General features: G+C 56.9%; 1 protein-coding gene across 1 annotated transcript in view; it reads left to right on the top strand.

Moving 5' to 3' along the window:
* Window positions 1–287: 287 nt before the first annotated feature.
* LOC117438833 (tenascin-X-like) overlaps window positions 288–16893 on the top strand; it is a gene marked incomplete at its 5' end in the record, with an annotated part of 90374 nt that continues 73768 nt past the window's right edge. Inside the window, 4 exon segments of the mRNA XM_034074216.1 lie at window positions 288–465; window positions 2245–2418; window positions 4065–4177; window positions 12403–12559. Of these exon segments, the coding sequence (XP_033930107.1) occupies window positions 288–465; window positions 2245–2418; window positions 4065–4177; window positions 12403–12559 (622 nt within the window).

Here is a 16893-nt window from a genome sequence, read left to right on the forward strand (position 1 = left end):
CCCATCTCATCCCCTTCCCCATCCCCATCCCATCCCATCCCCATCCCATCCCATCCCATTCCATCCCATCCCCATCCCATCCCATCCCATCCCCATCCCATCCCCATCCCATCCCCATCCCATCCCCATCCCATCCCCATCCCATCCCCATCCCATCCCATCTCATCCCATCCCCATCCCCATCCCCATCCCCATCCCCATCCCCATCCCATCCCCATCCCCATCCCATCCCATCCCCATATCCCATATCCCATATCCCATATCCCAATCCCATTGTCCCGTTCCAGGCCATGCCCCCGCTGCTGTTCCTGCTCCTGCCGCTATGTGTCGCTGTGGGGTCCGCTCCCGATCCCGGCTGTGTCCGGTCGCTGCGGGAGGTCCTGGAGCGGCTGCGGGAGCTGGAGGGGACGGTCCTGGAGCTGCAGGGGAGGTGTGGGGAGAGCCCCGGGCCGCAGGCAGGAACCGGTACCTATGGGGGGGGATGGGGGGTATGGGGTCTGAGGGGTCTGAGGGGTCTGTGGGGTGTCTATGGTTGTCTATGGGGTGTCTATGGGGTGGTTATGGGTGTCTATGGGTGTCTATGGGGTCTATGGGGGTCTATGGGTGTCTATGGGGTGTATATGGGGTGTCTATGGGGTGTCTATGGGGTATATGGGGTGTCTATGGGTGTCTATGGGTGTCTATGGGGGTCTATGGGTGTCTATGGGTGTCTATGGGGTCTATGGGTGTCTATGGGGGTCTATGGGTGTCTATGGGTGTCTATGGGTGTCTATGGGGTGTCTATGGGGTGGTTATGGGTGTCTATGGGTGTCTATGGGGTCTATGGGGGTCTATGGGTGTCTATGGGGTGTATATGGGGTGTCTATGGGGTGTATATGGGGTATATGGGGTGTCTATGGGTGTCTATGGGTGTCTATGGGGTGTCTATGGGGTGTCTATGGGGTGTCCATGGGGTGTATATGGGGTATATGGGGTGTCTATGGGTGTCTATGGGGTCTATGGGTATCTATGGGGTGTATATGGGGTGTCTATGGGGTGTCTATGGGGTGTATATGGGGTGTCTATGGGGTGTATATGGGGTATATGGGGTATGGGAAATGGGATATGGGGTATGGGGTATGGGGTATGGGATATGCGGTATGGGGTATGGGGTATGGGATTTGGGGTATGGGATATGGGGTATGGGGTGGGGGGGATGGGGTATGGGATATGGGGTATGGGGTGGGGGGGATGGGGTATGGGATATGGGGTATGGGATATGGGGTATGGGGTATGGGATATGGGGTATGGGGTATGGGGTGGGGGGTATGGGGTATGGGATATGGGGTATGGGGTGGGGGGTATGGGGTATGGGATATGGGGTATGGGATATGGGGTATGGGGTATGGGATATGGGGTATGGGGTATTGGGTATGGGGTGGGGGGTATGGGATTTGCGGTATGGGTTATTATGGAATATGGGTTATTATGGGTTATTAGATATGGGTTATTATGGGATATGGGGTTTGTGTTATTATGGGATATGGGATACGTGTTATTATGGGATATGGGATATGGGTTACTCTGGGATATGGGATATGGGTTATTATGGGATATGGGATATGTGTTATTATGGGATATGGGATATGGGTTATTATGGGATATGGGATACGTGTTATTATGGGATATGGGATATGGGTTACTATGGGATATGGGATATGGGTTATTATAGGATATGGGGTATGGGTTATTATGGGATATGGGGTATGTGTTATTATGGGATATGGAATATGGGTTATTATGGGATATGGGGTATGTGTTATTATGGGATATGGGGTATGGGTTATTATGGACTATGGGGTATGGGTTATTATGGGATATGGGGTATGGGTTATTATGGGAAATGGGTTATTATGGGATATGGGGTATGGGTAATTATGGGATATGGGTTATTATGGGATATGGGATACGGGTTATTATGGGATATGGGTTATTATGGGATATGGGGTATTATGGGATATGGGGTATGGGTTATGGGATATGGGATATGGGGTATGTGTTATTATGGTCTGTATGGGTTACTATGGGATATGGGTTATTATAGGATATGGGGTATGGGTTATTATGGGATATGGGGTATGTGTTATTATGGGATATGGGGTATGGGTTATTATGGGATATGGGGTATGTGTTATTATGGGATATGGGGTATGGGGTATGTGTTATTATGGTCTGTATGTGTTACTATGTCTCTATGTCCCTCAGGCCTCACCGTGTCCCGTGAGCTGTGCCCCCCCTCCCCCCCCTCCCCCTCCCCCCCTTGCCCCCGCGGCTGCAGTGACCAGGGCAGGTGCCGCTCCGGCCGCTGCCTCTGCTACCCTGGGTACAGTGGGGAGGACTGTGGGACCCCCGGGTGTGGGGGGGGAGACTGCGAGGAGGGTGAGTGCGGAACATCCCATAATGACCCCATCCCATAATGACCCCATCCCATAATGACCCCATCCCATAATGACCCCATCCCATAATATACCCATCCCACAATGCCCCCATCCCATAATGACCCCATCCCATAATGCCCCCATCCCATAATGTTCCCATCCCATAATGTTCCCATCCCATAATGTTCCCATCCCATAATGACCCCATCCCATAATGTTCCCATCCCATAATGCCCCCATCCCATAATGCCCCCATCCCATAATGACCCCATCCCATAATGACCCCATCCCATAATGAACATGTCCCATAATGTCCATGTCCCATAATGACCCCATCCCATAATGAACATGTCCCATAATGTCCATGTCCCATAATGACCCCATCCCATAATGAACATGTCCCATAATGTCCATGTCCCATAATGACCCCATCCCATAATGAACATGTCCCATAATGTCCATGTCCCATAATGAACCCATCCCATAATGAACATGTCCCAGGGGTGCTCCCATCCCATAATATTCCCATCCCCTAATATCTCCATCCCATAATATCTGCATTCCAGGGGTAACCCCATCCCATAATGTCCATGTCACATGGGTGTCCCCATCCCATAACATCCCCATCCCATAATGACCCCATCCCATAATGACCCTATCCCATAATGAACATGTCCCATAATGACCCCATCCCATAATGACCCCATCCCATAATGACCCCATCCCATAATATACCCATCCCACAATGCCCCCATCCCATAATGACCCCATCCCATAATGCCCCCATCCCATAATGTTCCCATCCCATAATGTTCCCATCCCATAATGACCCCATCCCATAATGTTCTCATCCCATAATGCCCCCATCCCATAATGACCCCATCCCATAATATTCCCATCCCATAATGCCCCCATCCCATAATGACCCCATCCCATAATGTTCCCATCCCATAATGACCCCATCCCATAATGTCCATGTCCCATAATGTTCCCATCCCATAATATCCCCATCCCATTACAACCTCATCCCATAATGTCCATGTCCCAGGGGTGTCCCCATCCCATAATGAACCTGTCCCATGGGTGCCCCCATCCCATAAAGAACCTGTCCCATGGGTGCCCATCCCATAATATCCATGTCCCACGGGTGTCCCAATCCCATGGGTGTCCCCATCCCATAATGTCCATGTCCCAGGGGTTTCCCCATCCCATAATGTCCCCATCCCATAATGTCCATGTCCCAGGGGTTTCCCCATCCCATAATGTCCCCATCCCATAATGTCCATGTCACAGGGGTGTCCCCATCCCAATGAAACTGTCCCAGGGGTGTCCCCATCCCATAATGTCCATGTCCCATAATGACCATTTCCCATAATCTCCATGTCCCAGGGGTGTCCCTGTCCTATAACATCCCCATCCCATAACATCCCCATCCCATAATATCCCCATCCCATAACACCCCCATCCCATAACATCCCCATCCCATAATATCCCCATCCCATAACACCCCCATCCCATAACATCCCCATCCCATAACACCCCCATCCCATAACATCCCCATCCCATAACACCCCCATCCCATAACATCCCCATCCCATAACATCCCCATCCCATAACATCCCCATCCCATAATACTCTATCCCACAGCCCCCCCCTCGGTGCGCCCTCGCCTCCTGTCCCGCACCTCGTCCTCGCTGCGGGTGTCGTGGCCTGCACCAGTTCAACCAGTAGACGGGTACCGGGTGTCACTGGTGCCACTGGTGAGTGTGGGGGGGGGGCACCCATGGGTGCTGCTGCTGCCCCATAGGGACACCAATGGGGGTTCTTAGGGTGCCCCAATGGGACCTGAGGGGGGGGGGGGTGGGCCGCATCCTGATGCCTATGGAGGGTCCCCAGGGCATCCCCATTGAACCCCATTGCACCCCCAACCCATCCCCAGTAAACCCCAGTGTATCCCCAGTCCATCCTTAGTTCACCCCAGTTCCCTCCTAGTTCCCCCCAGTTCACCCCAGTGCATCCACAGTCCATGTCCAGTTCACCCCAGTTTCCCCCCAGTTCCCCCCAGTTCAACCCACTTCCCCCCAGTTCATTCCCAGTTCCCCCCAGTCCATCCCAGTCCCTCCCAATTCCCTCCCACTCCATCCCATTTCCCCCCCAGTTCCTCCCCAGTCCATCCCATTCCCACCCCATTCCCATCCCATTCCTCGCAGGCCGCTCCTGCTGCCTCTGCTCTCCATCGGGTTTCTATCCCATTCCATTACTGTCCATCGCATTCCCATCCCGTTCCCATCCCGTTCCATCCCGTTTGACACAGACCATCCCAGTCCATCCCAGTTCCTCCCCAGTCCATCCCAGTTCCCCCCCAGTCCCTACAATCCATCTCGTTCCATCCTCTTTCATCCCATTCCCATCCCAGTCCATCCCAGTTCCTCCCCAGCCCATCCCAGTTCCCCAACAGTCCATACAATTCATCCCAGTTCATCCCAGTTCCTTCCCAGTTCATCCCAATCCATCCCATTCCCATCCCATTCCCACCGCATTCCCACCCTGTTCCCATCCCGTTCCCATCCCATTCTCACCCCGTTCCCATCCCGTTCCCATCCCCTTCCCATCCCATTCCCACCCCATTCCCACCCTGTTCCCATCCCATTCCCACCTCATTCCCATCCCATTCCATCGCATTTCCATCCTGTTTCCATCCCATTTGCATCCCGTTCCATCCCATTCCCCCCCAGTCCATCCCAGTTCCTCCCCAGTCCATCCCAGTCCATCCTGTTCCCTCCCAGTCCATTCCAGTCCATCCCAGTTCCCCGCCAGTCCATCCCGTTCCCACCCCGTTCCCATCCCGTACCCATCCGATTCCCATCCCATTCCCATCCCGTTCCCCCCCCAGTCCATCCCAGTTCCTCCCTAGTCCATCCCAGTCCATACAATCCATCCCGTTCCATCCCGTTTCCATCCTGTTCTCCCCCAGTCCATCCCAGTCCATCCCAGTTCCTCCCCAGTCCATCTCAGTCCATCCTGTTCTATCCCAGTTCCCTCCCACTCCATTCCAGTCCATCCCAGTTCCTCCCCAGTCCATCCCAGTCCATCCTGTTCTATCCCAGTTCCCTCCCAGTCCATTCCAGTCCATCCCACTTCCTCCCCAGTCCATCCCAGTCCATCCTGTTCTATCCCAGTTCCCTCCCAGTCCATCCCAGTTCCTCCCCAGTCAATCCCAGTCCATCCTGTTCTATCCCAGTTCCCTCCCACTCCATTCCAGTCCATCCCAGTTCCTCTCCAGTCCATCCCAGTTCCCTCCCCGTCCATCCCAGTCCATCCCAGTCCATCCCAGTCCATCCCCGCAGGCCTCTCCCGGTGCCCCCGCTGTCCATCAGGACCTCCCAGGCTCTGCGCTCTCCTTCCCCATCCCAGTCCATCCCAGTCCATCCCAGTTCCCTCCCAGCCCATCCCAGTCCATCCCAGTCCAACCCAGTTCCCTCCCAGTCCATCCCAGTTCCATCCCAGTCCATCCCCGCAGGCCTCTCCCGGTGCTCCCGTTCTCCATCAGGACCTCCCAGACTCTGCGCTCTCCTTCCCCATCCCAGTCCATCCCAGTCCATCCCAGTCCATCCCAGTCCATCCCAGTTCCCTCCCAGTCCATCCCAGTCCCTCCCAGTCCATCCCAGTCCATCCCCGCAGGCCTCTCCCGGTGCTCCCGTTCTCCATCAGGACCTCCCTGGCTCCGCGCTCTCCTTCCCCATCCCAGTCCATCCCAGTCCCTCCCAGTCCATCCCAGTTCCTCCCCAGTCCATCCCAGTCCATCCCAGTCCATCCCAGTCCATCCCCGCAGGCCTCTCCCGGTGCCCCCGCTGTCCATCAGGACCTCCCAGGCTCCGCGCTCTCCTTCCCCATCCCAGTCCATCCCAGTCCATCCCAGTTCCATCCCAGTCCATCCCAGTCCATCCCAGTCCATCCCAGTTCCCTCCCAGTCCATCCCAGTCCATCCCAGTACATCCCCGCAGGCCTCTCCCGGTGCCCCCGCTGTCCATCAGGACCTCCCAGGCTCCGCGCTCTCCTTCCCCATCCCAGTCCATCCCAGTCCATCCCAGTTCCCTCCCAGTTCCCTCCCAGTCCATCCCAGTACATCCCCGCAGGCCTCTCCCGGTGCCCCCGCTGTCCATCAGGACCTCCCAGGCTCCGCGCTCTCCTTCCCCATCCCAGTCCATCCCAGTCCATCCCAGTCCCACCCAGTCCCTCCCAGTCCATCCCAGTCCATCCCAGTCCATCCCAGTCCATCCCAGTCCATCCCAGTCCATCCCCGCAGGCCTCTCCCGGTGCTCCCGTTCTCCATCAGGACCTCCCAGGCTCCACGCTCTCCTTCCCCATCCCAGTCCATCCCAGTCCATCCCAGTTCCATCCCAGTCCATCCCAGTCCATCCCAGTTCCTTCCCAGTCCATCCCAGTCCCTCCCAGTCCATCCCCGCAGGCCTCTCCCGGTGCCCCCGCTGTCCATCAGGACCTTTCAGGCTCCGCGCTCTCCTTCCCCATCCCAGTCCATCCCAGTCCCTCCCAGTCCATCCCAGTCCATCCCAGTCCATCCCAGTCCATCCCCGCAGGCCTCTCCCGGTGCTCCTGTTCTCCATCATGACCTCCCTGGCTCCGCGCTCTCCTTCCCCATCCCAGTCCATCCCAGTCCATCCCAGTTCCCTCCCAGTCCATCCCAGTCCATCCCAGTCCATCCCCGCAGGCCTCTCCCGGTGCCCCCGCTGTCCATCAGGACCTCCCTGGCTCCGCGCTCTCCTTCCCCATCCCAGTCCATCCCAGTCCATCCCCATACATCCCAGTCCATCCCAGTTCCATCCCAGTCCATCCCAGTTCCATCCCAGTCCATCCCAGTCCATCCCAGTCCATCCCAGTTCCTCCCCAGTCCATCCCAGTCCATCCCAGTCCATCCCAGTCCATCCCAGTTCCCTCCCAGTCCATCCCAGTCCATCCCAGTCCATCCCAGTCCATCCCAGTTCCCTCCCAGTCCATCCCAGTCCATCCCAGTCCATCCCAGTCCATCCCCGCAGGCCTCTCCCGGTGCTCCCGTTCTCCATCAGGACCTCCCTGGCTCCGCGTGCTCCTTCCCCATCCCAGTCCATCCCAGTCCATCCCAGTTCCCTCCCAGTCCATCCCAGTTCCCTCCCAGTCCATCCCAGTCCCTCCCAGTCAATCCCAGTCCATCCCAGTCCATCCCAGTCCATCCCAGTTCCCTCCCAGTCCATCCCAGTCCATCCCAGTCCATCCCAGTCCCTCCCAGTCCATCCCAGTTCCCTCCCAGTCCATCCCAGTCCATCCCCGCAGGCCTCTCCCGGTGCTCCCGTTCTCCATCAGGACCTCCCTGGCTCCGCGCTCTCCTTCCCCATCCCAGTCCATCCCAGTCCATCCCAGTCCATCCCAGTCCATTCCAGTCCATCCCAGTTCCCTCCCAGTCCATCCCAGTCCATCCCAGTCCCTCCCAGTCCATCCCAGTTCCCTCCCAGTCCCTCCCAGTCCATCCCAGTCCATCCCAGTCCATCCCAGTCCATTCCAGTCCATCCCAGTTCCCTCCCAGTCCATCCCAGTTCCCTCCCAGTCCATCCCAGTCCATCCCAGTCCCTGCCAGTCCATCCCAGTTCCCTCCCAGTCCATCCCAGTCCATCCCAGTCCATCCCAGTTCCCTCCCAGTCCATCCCAGTTCCCTCCCAGTCCATCCCAGTCCCTCCCAGTCCATCCCAGTTCCCTCCCAGTCCATCCCAGTCCATCCCAGTCCATCCCCGCAGGCCTCTCCCGGTGCTCCCGTTCTCCATCAGGACCTCCCTGGCTCCGCGCTCTCCTTCCCCATCCCAGTCCATCCCAGTCCATCCCAGTCCATCCCAGTTCCTTCCCAGTCCATCCCATTCCATCCCAGTCCATCCCAGTTCCATCCCAGTCCATCCCAGTCCATCCCAGTTCCTCCCCAGTCCATCCCAGTCCATCCCAGTCCATCCCAGTCCATCCCAATCCATCCCAGTTCCCTCCCAGTCCATCCCAGTCCATCCCAGTCCATCCCAGTCCATCCCAGTTCCTTCCCAGTCCATCCCAGTCCATCCCAGTCCATCCCAGTCCATCCCAGTTCCCTCCCAGTCCATCCCAGTCCATCCCAGTCCATCCCCGCAGGCCTCTCCCGGTGCTCCCGTTCTCCATCAGGACCTCCCTGGCTCCGCGCTCTCCTTCCCCATCTCAGTCCATCCCAGTCCATCCCAGTCCATCCCAGTTCCCTCCCAGTCCATCCCAGTTCCCTCCCAGTCCATCCCAGTCCATCCCAGTTCCCTCCCAGTCCCTCGCAGTCCATCCCAGTCCATCCCAGTTCCCTCCCAGTCCATCCCAGTCCATCCCAGTCCATCCCAGTCCATCCCAGTCCATCCCAGTCCCTCCCAGTCCATCCCAGTTCCCTCCCAGTCCATCCCAGTCCATCCCCGCAGGCCTCTCCCGGTGCTCCCGTTCTCCATCAGGACCTCCCTGGCTCCGCGCTCTCCTTCCCCATCCCAGTCCCTCCCAGTCCATCCCAGTTCCCTCCCAGTCCCTCCCAGTCCATCCCAGTCCATCCCAGTCCATCCCAGTCCATTCCAGTCCATCCCAGTCCATCCCAGTCCATCCCCGCAGGCCTCTCCCGGTGCCCCCGCTGTCCATCAGGACCTCCCTGGCTCCGCGCTCTCCTTCCCCATCCCAGTCCATCCCAGTTCCCTCCCAGTCCATCCCAGTCCCTCCCAGTCCATCCCAGTCCATCCCAGTCCCTCCCAGTCCATCCCAGTCCCTCCCAGTCCATCCCAGTTCCCTCCCAGTCCATCCCAGTCCATCCCAGTCCATCCCAGTTCCCTCCCAGTCCATCCCAGTCCATCCCAGTCCATCCCAGTCCCTCCCAGTCCATCCCAGTCCATCCCAGTCCATCCCAGTCCATCCCCGCAGGCCTCTCCCGGTGCTCCCGTTCTCCATCAGGACCTCCCAGGCTCCGCGCTCTCCTTCCCCATCCCAGTCCATCCCAGTCCCTCCCAGTCCATCCCAGGTCCCTCCCAGTCCATCCCAGTCCATCCCAGTCCATCCCCGCAGGCCTCTCCCGGTGCTCCCGTTCTCCATCATGACCTCCCAGGCTCCGCGCTCTCCTTCCCCATCCCAGTCCATCCCAGTCCCTCCCAGTCCATCCCAGTTCCCTCCCAGTCCATCCCAGTCCATCCCAGTCCATCCCCGCAGGCCTCTCCCGGTGCCCCTGCTGTCCATCAGGACCTCCCTGGCTCCGCGCTCTCCTTCCCCATCCCAGTCCATCCCAGTCCCTCCCAGTCCATCCCAGTTCCCTCCCAGTCCATCCCAGTCCATCCCAGTCCATCCCAGTCCATCCCCGCAGGCCTCTCCCGGTGCCCCCGTTCTCCATCAGGACCTCCCTGGCTCCGCGCTCTCCTTCCCCATCCCAGTTCCCTCCCAGTCCATCCCAGTCCATCCCAGTCCATCCCAGTTCCCTCCCAATCCATCCCAGTCCCTCCCAGTCCATCCCAGTCCATCCCAGTCCATCCCAGTCCATCCCCGCAGGCCTCTCCCGGTGCTCCCATTCTCCATCATGACCTCCCTGGCTCCGCGCTCTCCTTCCCCATCCCAGTCCATCCCAGTCCATCCCAGTCCATCCCAGTCCCTCCCAGTTCCCTCCCAGTCCATCCCAGTCCATCCCAGTCCATCCCAGTCCATCCCCGCAGGCCTCTCCCGGTGCTCCCGTTCTCCATCAGGACCTCCCTGGCTCCGCGCTCTCCTTCCCCATCCCAGTCCCTCCCAGTCCATCCCAGTCCCTCCCAGTCCATCCCAGTCCATCCCCGCAGGCCTCTCCCGGTGCTCCCGTTCTCCATCAGGACCTCCCTGGCTCCGCGCTCTCCTTCCCCATCCCAGTCCATCCCAGTCCCTCCCAGTCCATCCCAGTTCCCTCCCAGTCCATCCCAGTTCCCTCCCAGTCCATCCCAGTCCATCCCAGTTCCCTCCCAGTCCCTCGCAGTCCATCCCAGTCCATCCCAGTTCCCTCCCAGTCCATCCCAGTCCATCCCAGTCCATTCCAGTCCATCCCAGTCCATCCCAGTCCCTCCCAGTCCATCCCAGTTCCCTCCCAGTCCATCCCAGTCCATCCCCGCAGGCCTCTCCCGGTGCTCCCGTTCTCCATCAGGACCTCCCTGGCTCCGCGCTCTCCTTCCCCATCCCAGTCCATCCCAGTCCATCCCAGTTCCCTCCCAGTCCCTCCCAGTCCATCCCAGTCCATCCCAGTCCATCCCAGTCCCTCCCAGTCCATCCCAGTTCCCTCCCAGTCCATCCCAGTCCATCCCCGTCCATCCCAGTTCCCTCCCAGTCCATCCCAGTCCATCCCAGTCCATCCCAGCCCCTCCCAGTCCATCCCAGTCCATCCCAGTCCATCCCAGTCCATCCCCGCAGGCCTCTCCCGGTGCCCCTGCTGTCCATCAGGACCTCCCTGGCTCCGCGCTCTCCTTCCCCATCCCAGTCCATCCCAGTCCATCCCAGTCCATCCCAGTTCCCTCCCAGTCCATCCCAGTCCATCCCAGTCCATCCCCGCAGGCCTCTCCCGGTGCCCCCGTTCTCCATCAGGACCTCCCTGGCTCCGCGCTCTCCTTCCCCATCCCAGTTCCCTCCCAGTCCATCCCAGTCCATCCCAGTTCCCTCCCAATCCATCCCAGTCCATCCCAGTCCATCCCAGTTCCCTCCCAATCCATCCCAGTCCATCCCAGTCCATCCCAGTCCATCCCCGCAGGCCTCTCCCGGTGCTCCCATTCTCCATCATGACCTCCCTGGCTCCGCGCTCTCCTTCCCCATCCCAGTCCATCCCAGTCCCTCCCAGTTCCCTCCCAGTCCATCCCAGTCCATCCCAGTCCATCCCAGTCCATCCCCGCAGGCCTCTCCCGGTGCCCCCGCTGTCCATCATGACCTCCCTGGCTCCGCGCTCTCCTTCCCCATCCCAGTCCATCCCAGTTACCTCCCAGTCCATCCCAGTTCCATCCCAGTCCATCCCAGTCCATCCCAGTCCATCCCAGTCCATCCCAGTTCCATCCCAGTTCCCTCCCAGTCCATCCCAGTCCATCCCAGTCCATCCCAGTTCCCTCCCAGTCCATCCCAGTCCATCCCAGTCCATCCCAGTCCCTCCCAGTCCATCCCAGTCCATCCCAGTCCATCCCAGTCCATCCCCGCAGGCCTCTCCCGGTGCCCCTGCTGTCCATCAGGACCTCCCTGGCTCCGCGCTCTCCTTCCCCATCCCAGTCCATCCCAGTCCATCCCAGTCCCTCCCAGTCCATCCCAGTTCCCTCCCAGTCCATCCCAGTCCATCCCCGCAGGCCTCTCCCGGTGCTCCCGTTCTCCATCAGGACCTCCCTGGCTCCGCGCTCTCCTTCCCCATCCCAGTTCCCTCCCAGTCCATCCCAGTCCATCCCAGTTCCCTCCCAGTCCATCCCAGTCCATCCCAGTCCATCCCAGTTCCCTCCCAATCCATCCCAGTCCATCCCAGTCCATCCCAGTCCATCCCCGCAGGCCTCTCCCGGTGCTCCCATTCTCCATCATGACCTCCCTGGCTCCGCGCTCTCCTTCCCCATCCCAGTCCATCCCAGTCCCTCCCAGTTCCCTCCCAGTCCATCCCAGTCCATCCCAGTCCATCCCAGTCCATCCCCGCAGGCCTCTCCCGGTGCCCCCGCTGTCCATCATGACCTCCCTGGCTCCGCGCTCTCCTTCCCCATCCCAGTCCATCCCAGTTACCTCCCAGTCCATCCCAGTTCCATCCCAGTCCATCCCAGTCCATCCCAGTCCATCCCAGTCCATCCCAGTTCCCTCCCAGTCCATCCCAGTCCATCCCAGTCCATCCCAGTTCCCTCCCAGTCCATCCCAGTCCATCCCAGTCCATCCCAGTTCCCTCCCAGTCCATCCCAGTCCATCCCAGTCCATCCCAGTCCATCCCAGTCCATCCCCGCAGGCCTCTCCCGGTGCTCCCGTTCTCCATCATGACCTCCCTGGCTCCGCGCTCTCCTTCGAGGCCTCGGGGCTGGATCCAGGATCCACCTTCGAGCTGCAGGTTCAGGCTCGTCGGGAGCAGAACTTTGGGGCAGCCGCGACCCTGAGAGTGAGAACACGTGAGTGGGGATGGGGGTGTGGGGTGTGGGGTATGGGATATGGGGTGTGGGGTGTGGGTTATGGGGTATGGGATATGGGATATGGGATATGGGATATGGGGTATGGGGTATGGGATATGGGGTATGGGATATGGGATATGGGATATGGGGTATGGGATATGCGGTGTGGGGTATGGGGTATGGGATATGGGGTATGGGATATGGGATATGGGGTATGGGGTATGGGATATGGGATATGGGGTATGGGATATGGGGTATGGGGTATGGGGTATGGGATATGGGATATGGGGTATGGGGTATGGGATATGGGATATGGGGTATGGGATATGGGGTATGGGATATGGGATATGGGGTATGGGATATAGGGTATGGGATATGGGGTATGGGATATGGGATATGGGATATGGGATATGGGGTATGGGATATGGGGTATGGGGTATGGGATATGGGGTATGGGATATGGGATATGGGGTATGGGGTATGGGATATGGGATATGGGGTATGGGATATGGGATATGGGGTATGGGGTATGGGATATGGGATATGGGGTATGGGATATGGGGTATGGGGTATGGGATATGGGGTATGGGATATGGGATATGGGGTATGGGGTATGGGATATGGGATATGGGGTATGGGATATGGGATATGGGGTATGGGGTATGGGATATGGGGTATGGGGTATGGGGTATGGGATATGGGATATGGGATATGGGGTATGGGATATGGGATATGGGGTATGGGATATGGGGTATGGGATATGGGGTATGGGGTATGGGATATGGGGTATGGGGTATGGGATATGGGGTATGGGGTATGGGGTATGGGATATGGGATATGGGGTATGGGATATGGGGTATGGGGTATGGGATATGGGGTATGGGGTATGGGGTATGGGATATGGGGTATGGGATATGGGATATGGGATATGGGGTATGGGGTATGGGATATGGGGTATGGGGTATGGGATATGGGGTATGGGATATGGGATATGGGGTATGGCGTATGGGATATGGGGTATGGGGTATGGGGATACGGGTGTATGGGGATAACGGATAAGGGGATATGGGGCTACAGGGATACGGGGATACGGGGATATGGGATACAGGGTTACAGGGATGCAGGGATACAGGGATACAGTGATACATGAATATGGGGATACAGGGATACAGGGATACAGGGATACAGGGATATGGGGTTACAGGGATATGGGGATACAGGGAAACGGGGATACAATGATACATGGATACGGGGATACAGGGATACGGGGATATGGGATACAGGGATATAGGGATACGGGGATAAAAGGATACAGGGATAGGGGGATACGGGGACACGGGGATACAGGGATATGGTGATACAGGTTTACGGGGATATGGGATACAGGGATACAGGGATATGGGGATACAGGGATACAGGGCTACGGGGATACAGGGATGCAGGGATACAGGGATATGGGGATACAGGGATACAGGGACACGGGGATACATGGATACTGGGATACAGGGATACAGGGATATGGAGATACAGGGATACATAGATACAGGGATTCAGGGATACAGGTATACAGGGAGACGGGGATACGGGGATATGGGGATACAGGGATGTAAGGATAGAGGAATACAGGGATACGGGGATATGTGGATAAGGGGAGTCAGAGATACAGGGATATAGGGATATGGGGATACAGGGATAAGGGGATACAGGGATATGGGGATACGGGGATACTGCGATACAGGGATATAGGGGTATAGTGATAGAAGGATACAGGGATAGAGGGATACGGGGATATAGGTATAAGGGGATAGAGGGATACAGGGATACAGGGATATGGGGATACAGAGATACGGGAATATAGGGATACAGGGATACAGAGATACCGGGATACTGGGATACAGGGGTACGGGGATACAGGCATGTCGGGATACGGGGATACAGGGATACGGGGATACAGGGATATGGGGATACAGGGATAAGGGGATACAAGGATACAGGTATACAGGGTTACGGGGATATGGGATTGAGGGATACAGGGATACCGGGATACAGGGATACAGGGATATGGGGATACAGGTATATGGGGATAAAGGGATACAGGGATATAGGTATATGGGGATACAGGGATACAGGGATATAGGGATAAGGGGATACAGGGATACAGGGATACATGGATACAGGTATACAGGCATATGGGGATACAGGGATACGGGGATACAGGGATATGGGGATATGGGGATACTGGGATACGGGGATACAATGATACAGGGATACGGGGATATAGGGATAAGGGGATACCGGGATATAGGGATAACGGGATACAGGGATACGGGATATAGGGATACGGGGATACAGGTATATTGGGATACAGGTGTATGGGGATCCAGGGATACAGGGATACAGGTATACGGGGGTACGGGGATAAAGGTATATGGGTATACAGGGATACAGGGATACGGGAATACAGGGATACAGGGATACCGCATACAGGGATACGGGGGTTCGGGTATATGGGGATAGAGGGAGACGGGGATACAAGGATACAGGGATACAGGGATACCGGGATATAGGGATAATGGGATACAGGGATACAGGGTTATGGGGATACAGGTATATGGGGATACAGGGATATGGGTATCCAAGGATACAGGGATAGAGGGATACGGGCATATAGGGATAAGGGTATACAGGGATATGGGGATACACGGATACGGGGATACAGGGATATGGGGATGTAGGGATAAGGGGATACAGGGATACAGGGATATGGGGATACAGAGATACGGGGATACGGGGATACAGGGATACGGGGATACAGGGATACAGGGATACAGGGATGTGGGGATACGGGGATATAGGGATGTATGGAGAGAGGGATACGGGTATACAAGGATGCCGGGATACAGGTATACGGGGATATAGGGATAAGGGGATACAGGGATACAGGGATATGGGGATACAGGTATATGGGGATACAGGGATATGGGGATCCAAGGATACAGGGATACAGGGATATGGGCATATAGGGATAAGGGGATACAGGGATGTGGGGATACAGGGATACGGGGATACAGGGATACGGGGATGTAGGGATAAGGGGATACAGGGATACAGGGATATGGGGATACAGGCATACGGGGATACAGGGATAACGGGATACGGGGATACAGGGATGTGGGGATACGGGGATACAGTGACGTAGGGAGAGAGGGATACGGGGATATAAGAATACAGGGATACAGGGATATGGGCATATAGGGATATGGGGATACAGTGATACTGGGATATAGGGATACTGGGATACAGGGATATGGGGATACAGGTATTTGGGGATACAGGGATATAGGGATACGGGGATACGGGGATACAGGTATATGGGGATACAGGGATACAGGGATACGGGGATATAGGGATACAGGGATATGGGGATACAGGGATACGGGTATAGAGAGATATGGGGATACAGTTAGATGGGGATACAGGGATATTGGGATAGAGGGATACATAGATACAGAGATATGGGGATACAGGGATACAGGGATACGGGGATACGGGGATACAGGGATGTAAGGATACAGGGATACGGGGATACAGGGATGTGTGGATACAGGGATATGGGGATACAGGGATATCGGGATACAGGGATACAGGTATATGGGGATACGGGGATACAGGGATAGAGGGATACAGGGATATGGGGATACAAGTATACAGGGATACAGGGGCACGAGGATATAGGGATAAGGGGATACAGGGATAAGGGGATAAAGGGATACATGGATACAGGAATACAGGGATATGGGGATACAGGGATACATGGATACAGGGATACGGGGATACAGGCATGTGTGTATACGGGGTTACAGGGATACAGGAATACAGGGATATGGGGATACAGGCATGTAGGGATACGGAGATACAGGGATACCGAGATACAGGGATATGGGGATATAGGGATACAAGGATACCGGAATACCGGGATACAGGGATACGGGGATACATGGATAAGGGGATACAGGGATATGGGGATACAGGGATACGGGGATACAAGGATACAGGGATACGGGCATATAGGGATATGGGGATACGGGGATATAGGGATAAGGGGATACAGGGATACAGGTATATGGCGATAGAGGGATACGGGGATACGGGGATACGGTGATACAAGGATACAGGGATACAGTCATACGGGGATATAGGGATAAGGTCATACAGGGATACAGGGATACAGAGATATGGGGATAGCGGTATATGGGGATACAGGGATATGGGGATATAGTGATATGGGGATACAGTGATACAGGGATATTGGGATACAGGGATACTGGGATACG

The sequence above is a fragment of the Melopsittacus undulatus genome, unplaced genomic scaffold (assembly GCF_012275295.1).
Source record: "Melopsittacus undulatus isolate bMelUnd1 unplaced genomic scaffold, bMelUnd1.mat.Z mat_scaffold_65_arrow_ctg1, whole genome shotgun sequence".
Lineage (NCBI taxonomy): Eukaryota > Metazoa > Chordata > Aves > Psittaciformes > Psittaculidae > Melopsittacus > Melopsittacus undulatus.